Raw genomic sequence first — 16,666 nt, forward strand, 5'->3', positions numbered from 1 at the left:
ACTAGTTTTTCTGCATCGGCAATATTTCTAAGGTGGAAGAAGGCTGTTTTTGTTACATGGGAAATATGATTTTCAAATGACAGTTTGGGGTCACCCAGGTCTTTGACTGTACAGGATGAAGTAACCGTACATGCTTCTAAATGCAGATTGTATTCTAAGAGCTTTTGTGGTTAGATTTTTGGTCCAATTAGCAATAGCTTAAAGTGCACTGATCACACTATTTATGCTACAAAACACACTAATCACACAATTTATACTATAAAATCACATTATTTATGATACACTTATCACTAACTATATTACAAAACACATTAATCACACTATTTATACCACAAAACACACTAATCACACTATTTATACTACAAAATCACGCTATTTATGATACACTTATCACACTATATTACAAAACACATTATTTATACTACAGAATCATACTAACCACACTATGATACAATTATCACACTATTTATATTACAAAACACACTAATCACACTTTATACTACAAAATGGCGTAGAATAGTACACAATGTGCGATTTAGGACGCACTGTAAGAGTCTACGCAGTGTACACACCTGCAGCATGGCATTTGTGGAGGCTCCGCCCTCTAAATTCAAACCTCGGTCTGTGATTGGTCATTCGGGGCGCTGCGTCAGTTGTGTGAGGACTTGTGCACGCGCGGCCATGTTGACTGAAGTCTGACGAGACAAAGGGACAGTGTTAATGAGAGCTACAGCAATAAGGAGTTTCCTAACACAGAAGCGGATACTTACGTTTAAGAGATCAGCGAAGATTTAAATCCTTGAGGTTAAAAAGGTAACATACTTGAACTCTGTTGAAATTGTGAGACGTCATTAACGCACTAATTTACAGTACGGTTCTCCCGAGCTCGCTAGCTAGTTAGGTTAGTTAGTTAGTTAGCTAGCTAGTTAAATAACTTAATTCGAGTGGTCCTTTAATGTTTAATACACTGAAGATACACTGTTTAATATGAACTTTTCGTGTATGAAGCATAATTTGTCCAGTGTTCGATAAAGACTAATCGGCTACATGATAGATAAATATCTTCACTATCGTTAGCTACATATGCTTTAACCGCCATGAAGCTAACTAGCAACGTTAGCCAACTAACTGTAGTTGTATAGTGCTTTTGGGCCAGCTGAGTATTGACGCTAATTAGCTAGTCATGCTGACAGTTAGCCTACCCAGAACATTTAGACTGCAGGTTAAGTGGCAGGCTGCATTGTTGCAAATAAATATTTGAAGTTAACTAGCTATGAATCTCTGACTGGACTCGAAGGCTGCATGTACAGTGGTATTGGACAGTGTTGTAGTGGCATAACTGGAGTAATATAGTCTTCAGCAGCAGGTTATACGCAAAACTAATTGTTCACTTTTCCCCCTAAACATAACACATTTCACTGTCCTTCCAAGTTGGTAAGAATTTCTTTTTCATAGCTAAATAAATACCAGCTCAGATATCCATATCTGAAAAAATAATCCAAATTTTTCCCCTCACTGAAATTTAGACTGGAAAAGTATGTCCTGCCAGTGTGTTTACTGCCTCAAGACAAGTTATTGGCAAGATTTTAAATAAATCCAAGATTCACGCAGCTTTTCTAGATTCTCAGAAAGTCTTGGCTCTTCAGCCAGTGTTTTTAAGGAAAAATCCTTAAAGCAGCTTATGTCCTTGTTGTTTTCTTGACAAAAGCAGAACAGGAGAATGGATTTGCCTTTTAGCTATGAGGCACACTTCTTTTTGCTATTCTCTTCCTACAACGTGTTTGATAGATGAGCTCGGAAATATCAGATTGTTTTTGATCGTCATTTGTTGATCATTACCGCTGTCATTACATAACATACCCTCTCTGTCACATGCCCCGTACCTGCCCCCACTCCATCCCAATCACCCCACCTCCATTTTCAGCAATCATCTATGGCTGATTACGTTACGAAACTATTTATTTTATGTCCTATAATGATTTAAAAAAAAAAAAAAAAAAAACTACTTAAGAACATTTTATATACAGATGATGTTATGCAGTAAAAAACAAACAAAACAAAAAACACAGCTGACCGCCCCTTTTAATTAAACAGTTTTTGCAATCCACTCTGATTTCTACACCTGAAGACAAAATGCTAAGAAAGACAATTTCAAGTCCCTGACTTTATCCAAAAAGTATTTACTTGTGAGAAACTAAAAATATGTCCCAATTTTCATTTTTTTCTGACTGACCTGGTTAGTAGGCTTACTTTATCTAGTTTAAATGTTGTCTAATAATTTATTTTATATTTTAAAGGTGGAGCACAGCAGAATCCAGATTTTTCTTCACCAAGGTGCTCAAAGAGACGACAATCCGGAGAGAAAAGAAGCAGCTAATGAATGCAGAATTGAAGTAATTCTATATTGTCTTTCTGGATTCAATATACTGCCATTAGGTTCACTAGGGACATATTTCTATAACATTGCTCATAAAGATAAAGAAACACCAAAAAACTTTGTAGATCATGATCTGAAATGAACATTTCTGAATTTCATACACTCTTCAGCACTTGGATCTGAAAACAATATCACAGGTAGTGAACCTCAGAGAAAGACAAAATACTGGAATTTAATTGAAGATAGAAGTAGACATTTTACAAAATCTTCAGGGTTAACAAAAGTGACTAAGAAAGAATAGCATATTTTTGCTTTTACATACAAAAGTCCAAAGGCTCGATTTGAATGATTTCAAAAATACACACTTGCTAATTGTGTATTTTAATAGCGGCAGCAGGTTATATTTATTCTTATAAATACTATTTTCTCCTCTTTTGGGAGAGTTTTCATAAACTATTTTCATACGTCAACACCTCTTATTTTCAAGAGGTCTGCACGTACAAGTGAGAGTAGTACACACGACTGTTTACACAGTAGGGTATTGAGTTTGACAGAAGCAGTGACAGAACAGGAGATTAGCAAAAGCATCCTAGAAGAGAAATCTTCAAGACACCAACGACTCGGAGAAGTTATTCCTATAGCAATGGCCACTGCAAGAACACAGATCCCCACCTCGGTCATGGGAGTCACCAAGCAGAATGGGCAGGCAAGGTCAGCGGACCTCCAGTCGGGATCACAACCAGCAACAGTGTTCAGTGCCTCCCAGAAAGGAAGCAGTATACCACACACCACTGGTGGCATCAGGTAAACCTCAAACAATAGGTACATGTTGTGTACACCTGAATCTATGTCTCTGTCAATGGTTTTGAAATACTTTTGGATATATTTAATCTTTTGTTCAGATTTGGAGATGACTGGAAGAAGTCCCTGCAACTCCCACAAAAAGATTTGAGAGTGAAAACCTCAGTAAGTCAAGTGTGGGTCGCAGCAGGTCGTAGTAATGGGCGTGTCGAAAGGTATGGGTGTGTCGGAGGGTCTGGGCGTGTCTAAAGGTCTTTTTAGTTGGTCGCGGAAGCTGTCTGTTCTACTGATAGGCAGGCCGCATGCTTAAAAGCTATTGACCAACAGGTTTCTTAACAGGAAGTGACCATTCGACGTAGACACTGGGTGTGTGCCTTGTAGTCACTAAAAATATTACATTTAAATTTACTTCAGAACTTGTTTCTGTCAACTGAGACAGCATGGCCACGGGTTACTGACGTCATCACCAGTGCGTGTTTGTTTTGGTGTACCGGCAGTTAATTCGGGGCACCGTTGAATGCGGATCATTAAATAATCAAAAACAAATTCAAATTATTATTTGAAGGATACTAATATCTCTTAAAAGAACACTAAGTTCAGTTCATAAGTATGAAATTTGCTCTCTTGTCTATTACCATTGTATTGACTGCACATGATAGCAAACATGTCATAGAAGTGGTAATTTCTCCTGTTTAACTTGTAATACAACTATGATTTACAATTGTATGTCTTTCTGTAATTTCACTCCAAGTGCATGCAAACTAAAAATGTGAAATTTTTGACTAAGAAGTAATGAAGCAATGGAAATGCTGGAAGCATTGATAATCATCTTCCTGTCTAAAACAATTGACGTATCTATATGGTTAATGCTGATTGGCCAACACAGTTCCAAGCAAGGAGTTCTACCTTTAGACACACCTGTTTGCTCCGACCTGCAGCTATCCCTATCTCCAGTAAGTTAGAAAATTACATACATGCATGCTATTGCCTTGAATAAAGAAATCTGCCTTATTTAAATTTTTAATTTGTATTTTTTAAACCCTTTTTACACCTTGGCATGTAGGGTTATGTAGTAGCTAACATTAGTTAGTATAATCTAACATTATACACTCACTGTCCACTTTATTGGTAACACCCACACATTCATACAGTTGTCTAATCAGCCAATGATGTGGTGCCAGCACAATGCAAAATATCGTGCAGATACATGTCAAGAGGTTCAATTAATATAAGTAATATAGATGTGCTGGTTTGAGTATTTCAGATACTGCTAATCTCCTGGAATTTTCACATGCAACAATCTCTAGAGTTTATATATTTTTTTAAAAAGTGTGTGGAAAAACAAACAACATCCTTCAGAGAGGTCTGCAGGCTGAAACACCTTGTACATGAGAGCTCAGGAGAATGACCACACCAGTTTGTGATGTTAGGAAGTCTATAGTATCTCAAATAAGGACTCTTTACTGTGGTGAGCAGAAAAGCATCTCAGAACACAGCTATCATGGGTACAGAATCACCAAAACTGGAGAGTTGAAGACTCAAAAAAAAAAAAAAAAAAAAAAAAGACCAGGTGATTTTTTTCGACCCCTTCTTCTTCTAATCTTCAATTGTCCAGTTTGGGTGAGCCTGTGCTAATCATGGTCTCAGTTCTTGGCTGACAGGACCGGAAGCCGATGTGATCATCTTCTCTTGAGCTCATCCACCTCAAGGTTTGTTGTTTTGTGCATGCTGAGATGCTTTTCTGTTCACCATGGTTGTAAAGAGTGATTGAGTTACTATTTCCTACCTGGCAGCCTGAGTCAATCTGGCCCTTTTCCTCTGACCTCAGCAAGGTGTTTCCACCTACAGAGCTGTCATTCTCTCAATGTTTTATGTTTTTCGCACCATTCTGTGTACACAACTCTAAAGACTGTTGTGTGTGAAAATCCCAGGAGATCAGCAGTTTGAGATACTCAAACCGGCCCATCTGGTACCAACATCCAAGTCACAGAGATACATTTTTTTTCTTCAATCTGATGTTTGTTTTTAGGTGAATAACCTAAACACCAAATAATTTTCTTTTTCAGGATGTGACCGCAACCAAGGGCAATGAGTTTGAAGACTATTGCCTTAAACGTGAATTGTTAATGGGCATCTTCGAAATGGGTTGGGAGAAGCCATCTCCTATTCAGGTATTGTGAAGCTACCTGAATTATGCAACATGGGGCAGCTTCGGTGTTGCCAGGTGTGTGGTTTTCCTGCAGAATGGGATACTTGCACTCAAGGCTGTGTCTCTGGTATCACTGATTACATTTGTCAGTACAGTGAGAATATATTGCATGTTTCCTCCCATCCCCAATCTTACAATAAAGTCATAGTCTGAGGCATTCGTTTCTATTAATTAGTTATTTTCTTATCTTCATAGTTGTTTATGTATGACAAAGCAGAAGCATACAGTCTGCAACTTTTCTCCAGCTTACTAAAATGAGCTTTGCTTATATGATGAACGCTATTGACATTTATTTTCGGGAGCTCCTGCACACACTGGGGATAAAATGGCACCATTGCTATTATAGTTGATGAGCTGGAAACAGAAGTGCTGTTTTGGTTACAGTGTGGAAAATGTTTGTGCAAATAACCCATCGGAATACTTTTGAGTTGCTAGAGTAGGATTTTTAATGCCTCTGCCTGTAGTTCCTGTTTGTATATTTTAAGGGTGTTTCAGGAGGTGGACTCATCCCTGTTGATGACGTTGGCATCGAGTTCTACTTGTAATTAATTGGTATAGTCCATTTTTGTTTATGATAAATGTATGATATAAGACCATTTTAGTTTGGCCATGTTGGTTTAAAAAAAAAAAAAACTGTTTAGGTAACCTTAAATGCTAAAGTGCTTGTCAGGCGGAATCTGTAAATCAAACATGACTGCAGCTGCATCTTCAGGATCAAATACATTTTTGTTGTTTGTAACTTATTTCAAATAAATTATCTGCAGTGCATGTTTGGTGTGCAAGTTTTCTGTTGGGAAAGGTTAATCTGATGGGTGCAAATGTGTTGATACTGGTGTAATTGCTCATTCTCGGTAGCAGTATTTATGAATCTCTGCTGGAAATCTTAAATATTTTTGGGTGGAGGAAAAAGACAGATCATGTGAATATTAATTGGTGACTCTTTTTTCCAATTCTGCCTTTGTTTTGAAGGAGGAGAGCATTCCTATTGCCCTATCAGGAAGGGACATTCTAGCCCGGGCCAAAAATGGCACAGGGAAGAGCGGAGCCTACCTCATCCCTCTCCTGGAGAGGATTGACCTAAAAAAGGATCATATTCAAGGTAATATGACTTTTTTTGGTCTGTAGTTTCTTTATAAACCTACTTTTTGTCAAGTGAGCTCAAAAGACTTTATAATTTAGATACTGTATGTTTTCTAGATCGAGACAATACAATAATACTCTAAATACATTAAAGCAACACACTATGTGTGCTATCTGTGGTAGGCAGACAGGACAAATGGAGACATTTTTGAGACCAACATATTTGTAGTTACTTCTGACATGTATACATCACTTGTGCATATGAAACATCAGAATGTTTTTGTTACACAGCCCTTGCATGTAGTTTGTCTGTGGTTTTGAAATAAAGAGTTCCAATATCCCAGCTTTCCAGGTAGCATGTGACTAGTTTATTAGTTTGCTATTGTGTTGAACATTATGCACCAGAATAATACTTTCTCCTGCTCTTGTGCTCTCTCGCTCCCTAGCCATAGTAATGGTGCCAACTCGAGAATTGGCTCTGCAGGTGAGCCAAATCTGTATCAACATGAGCAGGCACATGGGGGGAGTGAAGGTCATGGCCACCACTGGTGGAACCAATCTAAAAGATGACATCATGCGCCTAGATGAGACAGGTGAGAGCCTGTACAGATCACCCAACAGTTTGAGAAGGGTGTATTAAATGCCTCAATAAAATTTAGAAAAGCTTGTCTGCATTTTTTGAATATATTTAGGCTGATAAACATATTTAGATGTTCTGCCTGCTCCAAATCCCCCTGGTATTTTTGTGCTGCCTTTTAGTGCATGTGGTGATAGCCACACCAGGCAGGCTGCTGGACCTTATGAAGAAAGGTGTGGCCAAAGCTGACAAAGTCCACATGATGGTGATGGATGAGGTAGGTGTTTTTACCTGCATGTAAAGTCTTAAATTACTAGGATGGAGATGTCAGACAGCTTTACCTAGAAACATGAGTATGAGAACAGAGCAGAAAATATCAAAGGTCTTTACTATGGTCCATACACAGAATGAATTCTCTGTGATGTGTCTTTCTCATTGTCATTATGCTTCCTTCCTTAGGCAGACAAGTTGCTCTCTCAAGACTTTGTCATCCTTATTGAGGATATAATTGGATTTTTGGACAAGAATCGTCAGATTTTGCTTTATTCTGCCACCTTCCCCATCACTGTACAAAAATTCATGGTCAGTGGAGCAACCAAGAAAATGTCATAAAGAGGGTGGGGATCAGTTACAGGGGGCTGTGAAGAATTTTCTGCATTTAGGAATCAGATATGCTTATGGTTTAACCTTTACTTTTGAAATTAAAATTTGTTCTCAAAGTTTTCTGCATGTGCTTTTTTTTTTTTTTTTTTTTTTTTTTTTAATAAAGTATTTATTTTTAAAATATTGGATTAATAAAATAAATATTGGATTAATACTGAAATCTAGATGTCTTTAACCTGTACATATTTCTTCTACATCTGTTTTTTTTTTTTATTTAAATTAAAAAAAAATAAATAAATACTAACTAAATACTCTTGTTCTGTACAGTCAAAATACCAAAGAAAGCCCTACGAGATAAACCTGATGGATGAGCTGACTCTGAAGGGCATCACTCAGTACTATGCATATGTAACTGAGAGACAGAAAGTGCACTGCCTCAACACGCTTTTCTCCAGGGTAGGACGGCAAACTGAGTGTTTTTACTCGAATTTCTTTATTACTTTAACGTCTAAAGTTTAATTTCAAAACAGTGTGTTTCTGTTTTTAGCCTTTTTTTTTTTTTTTTTTTTTCCTTCAAATTAGGCCAATTCATTGAATTCTGTATCATAATATTTACTTAATAATGTGTACATTCATGCAAACTTATTACAAACACATTTTTGTATCCAGACAAAAATTTATTTTGCCAAAATACAATATTACAAATAATAGAATCCCATGGTATTATAGATACCTCTTGATATAAAAATAAGTAACAAATAGTAATGGACATTAACGCTCATCTGGGACAAGTACATTTTTTGGAGGGACAAGTGGAAGAGAACATTACTTGCCCGACTGGACAAGTAGCCTGAAAATGTCATGGACAAGAATAATAATAACAACAATAGCTTTGTTATACAGTCAGTTACAACCAAGTTCAGGATATTCTGCTGCTGAAAATAATCTGGAGCGCATACAGTGGAATCCAGGAAAGTGCCGGTTTAAACTAACTGTTACTTAGAAACAAGCTTGACCAATCAGAATTCGATTCGACTTCACTTCAGGCAACAGCAGCAAAGTGTGTCATTTTCATTTTCTAAAAAGCGATGTTTAAGTCACCGCTACCTGGCTACGCACCCGGTAAAGCATTAAACTCAAAAAAGAGGAAAGAAAAGAAAATGGACCACAGAATATGGGTTATATAAATAAAAGGGAGAGGAAATGTATCCCTATGTGGAGAGATGTTGTCAAGTCATGTTCACAGCTCTGTACACTTGCAGTACGTAACTGTAGCTAGCTGCATCGCTACCCAGTGTAAGTTTATTTTTCTGCTGCAGAGAATCGAGTTTATTGCATATGTAGTATTAAGTTGTTTTTCATAATTTTACACAACATAGAAACAGAAGCTTTGACTTTGTTTGAGCATGTAACTCTTGGTGAATTTAAAGCAGCTTTTTACACAACTAGAAAAGAAGCTAATATTTTTATATTGTGTTTGTAAGAAAGTTCATGTTTATTAGTCAAGGGGACAAGTGCCTTCAGGCATGATCTACTTCTGTCCCGTGATAAAAGCAAACGCCACCAGCACAACATGAAGGCAAACATGATTTGAACAATTAAGTTCATGTGTTTGCTTCTTTTTGTGACCGCAACAGTGCTGTTGCCAGCAAGTACATCACTGGTTGGTGTGGTGCTGTTTAAAGCTGAATGACTCAAGTAAGGTGTTATGAGCTGATAGAACATTGAGTATATTGTATCTAAATAATTAAATTTACAACACAATTGGGGGGGAAAAAATCATCTTTTTTTTTCCTCTCTCTGGGCAAGTAACAGTAACTGAATTTTGTGGTTAGGTTTGTTTGCACTTTACCCTGGGCAGGATTTCCTCTCCTGAGTTAAGAGTTACTTTCTCGTTTTCTCTCAAACAACCTTCCATCCCACTCTCAAGCAGCATTGGTCCATTCGGTCTTGCATTTAGTTTAGCATTTAAAACAGTTTTTCCCTGATAGCTGATGTGAAACATTAGCTAGATAAAGCTCTTGGGAACTGTGATTTAATTCTGATGGGATTTAGGATAAGTTGAGTTGCTGTTCATTTGTAATTTTATATCTTTCATGATTTATTCTTATGCCCTCTTTAGCTCCAGATCAACCAGTCTATAATCTTCTGTAACTCAACTCAGAGGGTGGAGCTTTTGGCTAAGAAGATCACACAGTTGGGCTACTCTTGTTTTTACATCCATGCAAAAATGATGCAGGTGATTTTTTTAGTATATGATAATCATCAGAATGACCTTTTTAGCCATTGCTCCTGACTGCTCACAGATTTTTGTTAAATATAAATGCGCATATTTCAATATCTCAGGAATACAGAAATCGTGTGTTCCATGACTTCAGAAATGGTCTGTGTAGAAACCTGGTTTGCACAGGTCAGTATATCTTGTTCTTCAGATTAATCTTGTCTGCAGCAGAGTTTCATTTTATATATATATATATATTATATTATATTATATTATATTATATATATATATATGAGAGAGATATACAATGCTGAATCATTTCTTTTTTACAGATCTTTTCACAAGAGGAATTGACATTCAGGCTGTCAATGTGGTCATCAACTTTGACTTTCCCAGAAATGCAGAAACCTACCTACACCGCATTGGTAGATCAGGTAAATACCCCAGATCTGCTTTACATATATAACGTTCTTTGATGCGAGTCTAAAGACCTCCAGAATAGATTGGAAATATTTCTGAATTCCTGGATCCAGAATTTCTTATTATTTATTTTAACATGTGACAGGGAAGCAATAAACCCAATTATGTGGTGGCTTGGGAGGACGTGTTATTTGTCTCTACACAAAACCCCAAAATGAGAGGAAGGCCAGATTTTGATGTAAATTGGGTTTTTCAATACCTCTGCCTCAGGTGAATAATTATAAACTCACTGAGCATGTTATTAGGAACACTATGCTTATACTGGGTATGGCCTTTCTTTGCTCTCAAAATGGCCTCTATTCTTCACGGCATAGATTCCACAAGATATGGAAACATTCCTTTGAGATTCTGATCATGTCACGTTCGCTTTGTGACATTGTGCATTATCATGCTATTAGTAGCCATTAGAAGATGGGTAAATTGTGGCCATGAATGGATGCACATGGTCTGCAATAATGCTCAAATAGGCTGTGGTATTCAAGCGATGATTGATTGGTATTAATGGGCACTAAGTGTGCCAAGAAAACATTCCCCACACCATTACATAACCTCCACCAGCCTGGACTGCTTACACAAGGCATGTTGGGTCCATGGATTCATGTTGTTACTGATTTCTGACCCTACCATCTGTGTGCCTAAGCAGAAATTGATATTCACCAGACCAGGCCACGTTTTTCCTGTTTTCAACTGTTCAATTTTGGTGATCCTGTGCCCACTGCAGCCTCAGCTCTCTGTTCACAGAAGTGGAACCTGACGTGGTCTTCTGCTATTGTAGCCCATCCACCTCAGTGGTGGATGTCTTGTGCAATCTGAGATACTTTTCTGCTCATCACAATTATACAGAGTAGTTATGAGTTACTGTAGCCTTTCTGTCAACTCGAAGCAGTCTGGCCATTCTCCACTGACCTCTCTCATCAGCAAGGTGTTTCCGTCAGCAGAACTACAGCTCACTGGATGTTTTTTGCTTTCTCACAATTCTAAGTAAACTCTAGAGACCATGAAAATCCCAGGAGATCAGCAGTTATAGAAATACTCAATCCAGCCCGTCTAGCACCAACAATCATGCCACAGTCATTATCACCGAGATCGCATCCCCCCCATTCTGATGGTTGATGTGAACATCAAATGAAGCTGCTGGCCCATATCTGCATGACTGTATGCATTGCACTGCTGCCACATGACTGGCTGATTAGGTAATTGCATGAATGAATAGGTGTACAGGTGTTCCTTATAAAGTGCTTGGTAAGTGTATTTCTGCTTGTCTTCATTTAGGGCCATACTGCAGAGCTCATGTTGGGTAAACATTGGGCCAGTTTAACAAATGAATCTTTGAAAACAGTCTGATGATAAAGAAGTGTGCTTTCCTCATGCTGCGAGTGTCATGCTTTGATTTTTAGTCATGGGCAATAGCACAATGGACATAAGCCAGACCTAATACATTCAATTTGTAAACAGCTTAATAACCAGTTGTCAATCTATTCACGATGTGCACATGCCATTGGTTACATTGTATAGATGGCAGTGGGCAAAGTTTTCATTTTAAACATAGGATTTTTTTCAATTAAGGACTGGATTGTGATTGAGTAATTTAGTTGCTTACACTGTAAATAATGACAAAATATCTAATGTTGATTCTCTGGACTTTTTGGAAGTTCTCTGGAAGATTTTATGGGTTGTATTTGTAGACTTAATGACATTTTGACTGTCAAGACAATTAATTATGTAATATAATGCTTATTAAAAGAAAAGGGGAAACCCAACTGAGTAATTAATGAATCTCTTTATATTCTTTTGTGATTCTTACACACACTACACAGGAAATAGGATTTATATGCTTGTAGTATTTTATTTATTTATTTCAGAATGTTCTTTGTATTTTACTAGGCAGGTATGGGCACCTGGGTCTGGCCATTAATCTGATCACTTCGGATGATCGTTTCAATCTGAAGACTATTGAGGACCAGCTAGTGACTGACATTAAGCCAATTCCCGGCAGCATTGATAAGAGCCTGTATGTGGCAGAGTTCCACTCCATCAATCACGAGGAAGAGGAAGAGAAGGAGGATGCACTCGGTGCACCGTAATTGGTGAGAGACTGAACTCTACAGTCCACTGGATATCAGCCAGCTTTTACTTGTAGTGATTACTGCTGCTTATCTTTGTTTTTAAAGGAACAGAGGTGTTCTGTTGGGTACAAGTACATCTTTTACATTCTTTTTGTGAATACAGATTATTTACAAATGAAATACTTTATAATAATAAAATGATATAATAAAAATAATACGTATAATAATAAACTGGCAAAAATGTGGTTAGAGACCTTAATCGTAAAAAAAATATATAGACCAAAGCTAAAACCACAATATTAAACACAGGGAAATATAAATATTATTAATATTTATAGCGAAACAAATATTAACATATTTGTAGCCAATGTTGTATAAACATCAATACAAAAAAAAGATTCTAATTCAGTGTAATTTGTTTTCTTTTTGTCAGATTCTCCGCTGGAGAATAGATGGATGGTGCCTGGCATTTTGCACGTCTTCTGTTGAACATGGGCACAAGGGTGAAGTCCCCTTTACATCATTTGTCCTTTTTTTTTATTATTTTTTTTTATGCAAATGTCATTTCCACTGTTGCACTGGCTCTGCAAAGCTGTCCGAGTCCTAACTGTTAAATACCACCCTGCGTGTTACTAGCACTGCTCTAAAAGAATGTTTTTTTTTGTTTGTTTGTTTTAAACATTACCATTTCCCAAATATGCTAAATTTGCCTGACACTGTTTTGTTTTGTTACCAAATATGAATGGGTACTAAATAAGAATAGTTCAGTATGGTCATGTGTAAAACCTACCTCGGCAACCCTGCCCCGTTTATATAAAAAAAAAAAATTTTTAAAAAAGTGCTAGTATAGTTGAAAGTGATTTGTATAGTTCCCTGTGATCTTACATGAGCACTTGCTTACACAGTTATGCATAACCTAAGTGCCTTTAGTGCTTTATGAACACTCAGAGACCCCTGGTTCAGGATTAAGTGGCCTGAATAATTTTTTTTAAAAAGCACAAAATGAATCAGGTTTTTCAAATTTGGGTTTTTTTTTTTTTTTTATAAACATGGCATGCATTCCTATAAGACTTTATTGCATGTCTGAGCCAGCTTGTATTTTACCAGTTTACCCAATGGAGGTTTTTTTTCTTTCCTTCATCTGTTTTGATGTAATGATAGATTAATACGAACAAGTGCTTCTGTTAAAAAAAAAAAAAAAATGTAAAAAAAGCACTCTGTGTGTAGTTATCAAAGATGTATGATGCCAGTCTGAGCCAATTCAAGCCTGCTTTTTCCTCATTTGTGTTTAAATTTTACCATCTTTGATGCATTGTGAGTAGAAGTTATGCTTTTACTGATGTGTAAAAGGGAGACTCTCCAAAGCTTTCGTTCCAGATGTCAGTGCCCGCATCTACACTCCATTTTCTTTGAAGAGAAATAAAATATCCAGCATATTTTCCCATATTTTGATGCAGTTTATTTTTTCACCACTTTATGGAAATTCTTCTAACAATTTTATATTCTTTAGAGTATTTAAAACGGTCTGTCTGAAACTGTGTAAATATCGGGATTTCCAGTATGGAAGCTCTACATTGGACAATTAATTGGTTAAACAATGTCAGGCAAAAAATGTGAGGCACTCATATTCCCTCTTTTGCAGTCAACCTACCTAAAACCAAGCACTCATTTCATGCATGTTCTGGAGAGATTATATATAAATTAAATACATTTGCTGCTGATTCAGCTGGACCGTTTGGTGCAAACTGCCTTCTACAAATCAAGGCAGTGTCTCATGTCATTTGCCCATGTCTAATCTTACGGAGGATTGCCTTGAAGCCTTTTCTTCCAGCTACACTACAGCTAATTTCATTGTAACTTTCAGACAAATTGAGAAAGTATAGAGACACGCCAAAAAAAAAAAAACCCCGGACATTTCCAAATTTTAGAAAAAAGTAAATGAAACTGTTGAGGTAAGCCCAGGCCTGGTTACTTTTCCCACCGAAGTAAAACATTTTGTACAATAACTCACCCTACAGAATTGCGCAATTTATTCATGAATATTGGTACACCTGTCTTTAATCTCTTACATTCCATTAACGTACAAGAACAATCTATAGTAGTGTGTGTGTCAACACTGTACATTATGTCTATGTACTGTGTAGTCTTCTGGGGACACTGGTAACACAGTATATAGATTTTATGTTTGTCTTATGAATACAACTTGGTCTCTCCTCATGTATATATTTTATGCAGTGTTATGCATATAGCTTTTATAAACTTCAGACTCTTGTCTATTGTAGTTGTATAATGACGCAGGCATTATTTATTTATACTTTTAAGGAAGATGTTATATATGCTATGGCCTATTCTTCAGTTGCTTATCCTTTTATTAATTTTCTCATTCCATCTGGAGAAGGCTGGTCTGTTCAAGTAACTCATGCTGAACTTGAGGCCTCCTTCTTGACAGTTGAATAGCTAAGGTGAATGGAGAATGTTGTGCTATTCTGATTTGTCTGGGGTGACTGGGTAGAAGTCAAAACAGTACCTTTAGTGAAAATAAGCAAAAATAATGGAGATAAAATTATGGCTAGAATCACAGCTTTATCATATATAAAAATGTGGAGAATCTCAAAGATTCAGAAAGAATTAAGCTTACTGGTCAGAAACATCACTTACTGTGTATGTGTGTGTGTGTGTGTGTGTGTGTATATTTTATATATATATATATATATATATATATATATATATATATATATATATATATATATATATATATATATATATATATATATATATATATATATATATATATATATATATATAAATATATATATATATATATATAAATAAAAAAACAGAAGGTGCCTTCGTTAGATCTTGTATGAAGGCTAGAGGAGGATGAACAGAACTCTGCCTATTTCTTTAGGTTGGAGATGCAGCAATTTAGAAATTCTATTCAGCAGCTATGTATTGATGGGAATGTAACTGATGACTTTAAGACAACTGCAGACTTTTGTGCTAAATTTTATGATTTATATTCCTCTAAATTCAGTCAGCAATCTGCCACAGAATTTTTTTAATTCCTTATATCGCAAATGATAAAGAAGATTGTAGCCTATGTGATACGCCTATTAGTCTTTTAGAAATCACTGACTTAATAAATAATCTAAAAAGTAACAAATCCCCAGGTAATGATGAGCTATCTGTAGAACTTTACAAAGCATTTAACCAAAGATTGGCACCTTTCTTACATAAAATGTTTACAGAGTAATAGTACACGCTTGATCTTAGATATGTTAGATTATTCCTATTTAATTTCACTGATAGTTTTATCCTCTTCCTGATTGTTTAGAACATGAATTTATGTTACAGGCCTGGCACAGGATTGGTTTTGGTGATTTTTTTTATTTTTATTTTTTATTTTTTTCTTGCAGATGTTAAAATGCTTTATCATAATGGGAATAGCTCTATCCGACTCAGCAATGACACTTCTCTTAGGTTTGTTTTAAATCATGGTGTCTGATAAGGTTGCCCCATCTCTCCATACCTTTTTCTAATAGTTACACAATTGTTAAATTTACATATTAAAGAGAGTCCTGTGAAGGGAATCTCCAAAGCCAGTACAGCATTAATTATTAGTCAGCTGGTAGATGATACAGCTTTGTTCTTAAAAGATTCCTCTCAAATTTCAATTGCCTTAAACTCTCTTCTATCCTTTTCGAATGCATCTGGCCTTCTACTTAATATTAATAAATGTGAGTTAATCTCGATTTTAAAAAATGTGCTACATCCTCTATCTGTAATATTCCTATTAAAGACTGTGTCAGGTATTTAGGAATCACAATAACAAAAGATATTAAATTAAGATGCCAAGTGAATTTGAACCCAATTATCCAAAAAATGGAATCTTCGGTTATTAAGAGATTTATCCCTGAAAGACAGAAGGTATCTCCAGCTTAGTCCTTATTTGTGGATAAATCCACTTCCAAGTTGATTTGATGTAAAAATAAGACCCAGTATATTGGAAAATCAGCTGTATTAAATTCCTATAATAAGGGTGGCTTAAATTTGATTGATTTCGACTCCCTTAATAATACTCTTTAAACAGTGGTGCCCAGCACTGCCAAGCTGCCACTGTTGGGCCCTTGAACAAGGCCCTTAACGCTCTCCGCTCCAGGGGCGCCATATCATGGCTGACCCTGCGCTCTGACCCCAGCTTCCTGACATGCTGGGATATGCGAAGAAAACAATTTCACTCTACATATGTATA

General features: G+C 36.4%; 1 protein-coding gene across 3 annotated transcripts; it reads left to right on the forward strand.

The window, feature by feature from the left end:
- Positions 1–644: 644 nt before the first annotated feature.
- On the forward strand, positions 645–13,860 carry ddx61 (DEAD (Asp-Glu-Ala-Asp) box helicase 61). 3 transcript variants are annotated; one of them, XM_047157067.2, is made up of 15 exons: positions 645–813; positions 2,298–2,393; positions 2,932–3,181; positions 3,280–3,343; positions 5,245–5,349; positions 6,357–6,486; positions 6,914–7,060; positions 7,227–7,321; positions 7,504–7,626; positions 7,975–8,103; positions 9,770–9,886; positions 9,994–10,057; positions 10,201–10,302; positions 12,233–12,435; positions 12,848–13,860. In XM_047157067.2, exons 3-14 carry the CDS (start codon positions 3,021–3,023, stop codon positions 12,430–12,432), a joined length of 1,437 nt encoding a protein of 478 aa, XP_047013023.1. In that variant the 5' UTR covers positions 645–813; positions 2,298–2,393; positions 2,932–3,020; the 3' UTR covers positions 12,433–12,435; positions 12,848–13,860. The 3 variants fall into 3 exon arrangements, with proteins under 3 accessions (XP_047013023.1, XP_017330489.1, XP_017330497.1); XM_017475000.3 differs by having other exon boundaries at positions 2,298–3,181; XM_017475008.3 differs by lacking the exons at positions 645–813; positions 2,298–2,393; positions 2,932–3,181; positions 3,280–3,343 and adding an exon at positions 3,369–4,131.
- The last annotated feature ends 2,806 nt before the right edge of the window (positions 13,861–16,666 follow it).

Source organism: Ictalurus punctatus, chromosome 1, assembly GCF_001660625.3.
Source record: "Ictalurus punctatus breed USDA103 chromosome 1, Coco_2.0, whole genome shotgun sequence".
NCBI classification, from domain to species: domain Eukaryota; kingdom Metazoa; phylum Chordata; class Actinopteri; order Siluriformes; family Ictaluridae; genus Ictalurus; species Ictalurus punctatus.

Excerpts from the sequence above, each read along its gene's own strand:
- ddx61 (XM_017475000.3), top strand. The coding sequence starts at position 3,021 with ATGGCCACTGCAAGAACACAGATCCCCACCTCGGTCATGGGAGTCACC. Across the intron at positions 9,887-9,993 it reads TCCATGCAAAAATGATGCAG|GAATACAGAAATCGTGTGTT; the intron begins GTGATTTTTTTA and ends TCAATATCTCAG. Across the intron at positions 10,303-12,232 it reads ACACCGCATTGGTAGATCAG|GCAGGTATGGGCACCTGGGT; the intron begins GTAAATACCCCA and ends GTATTTTACTAG.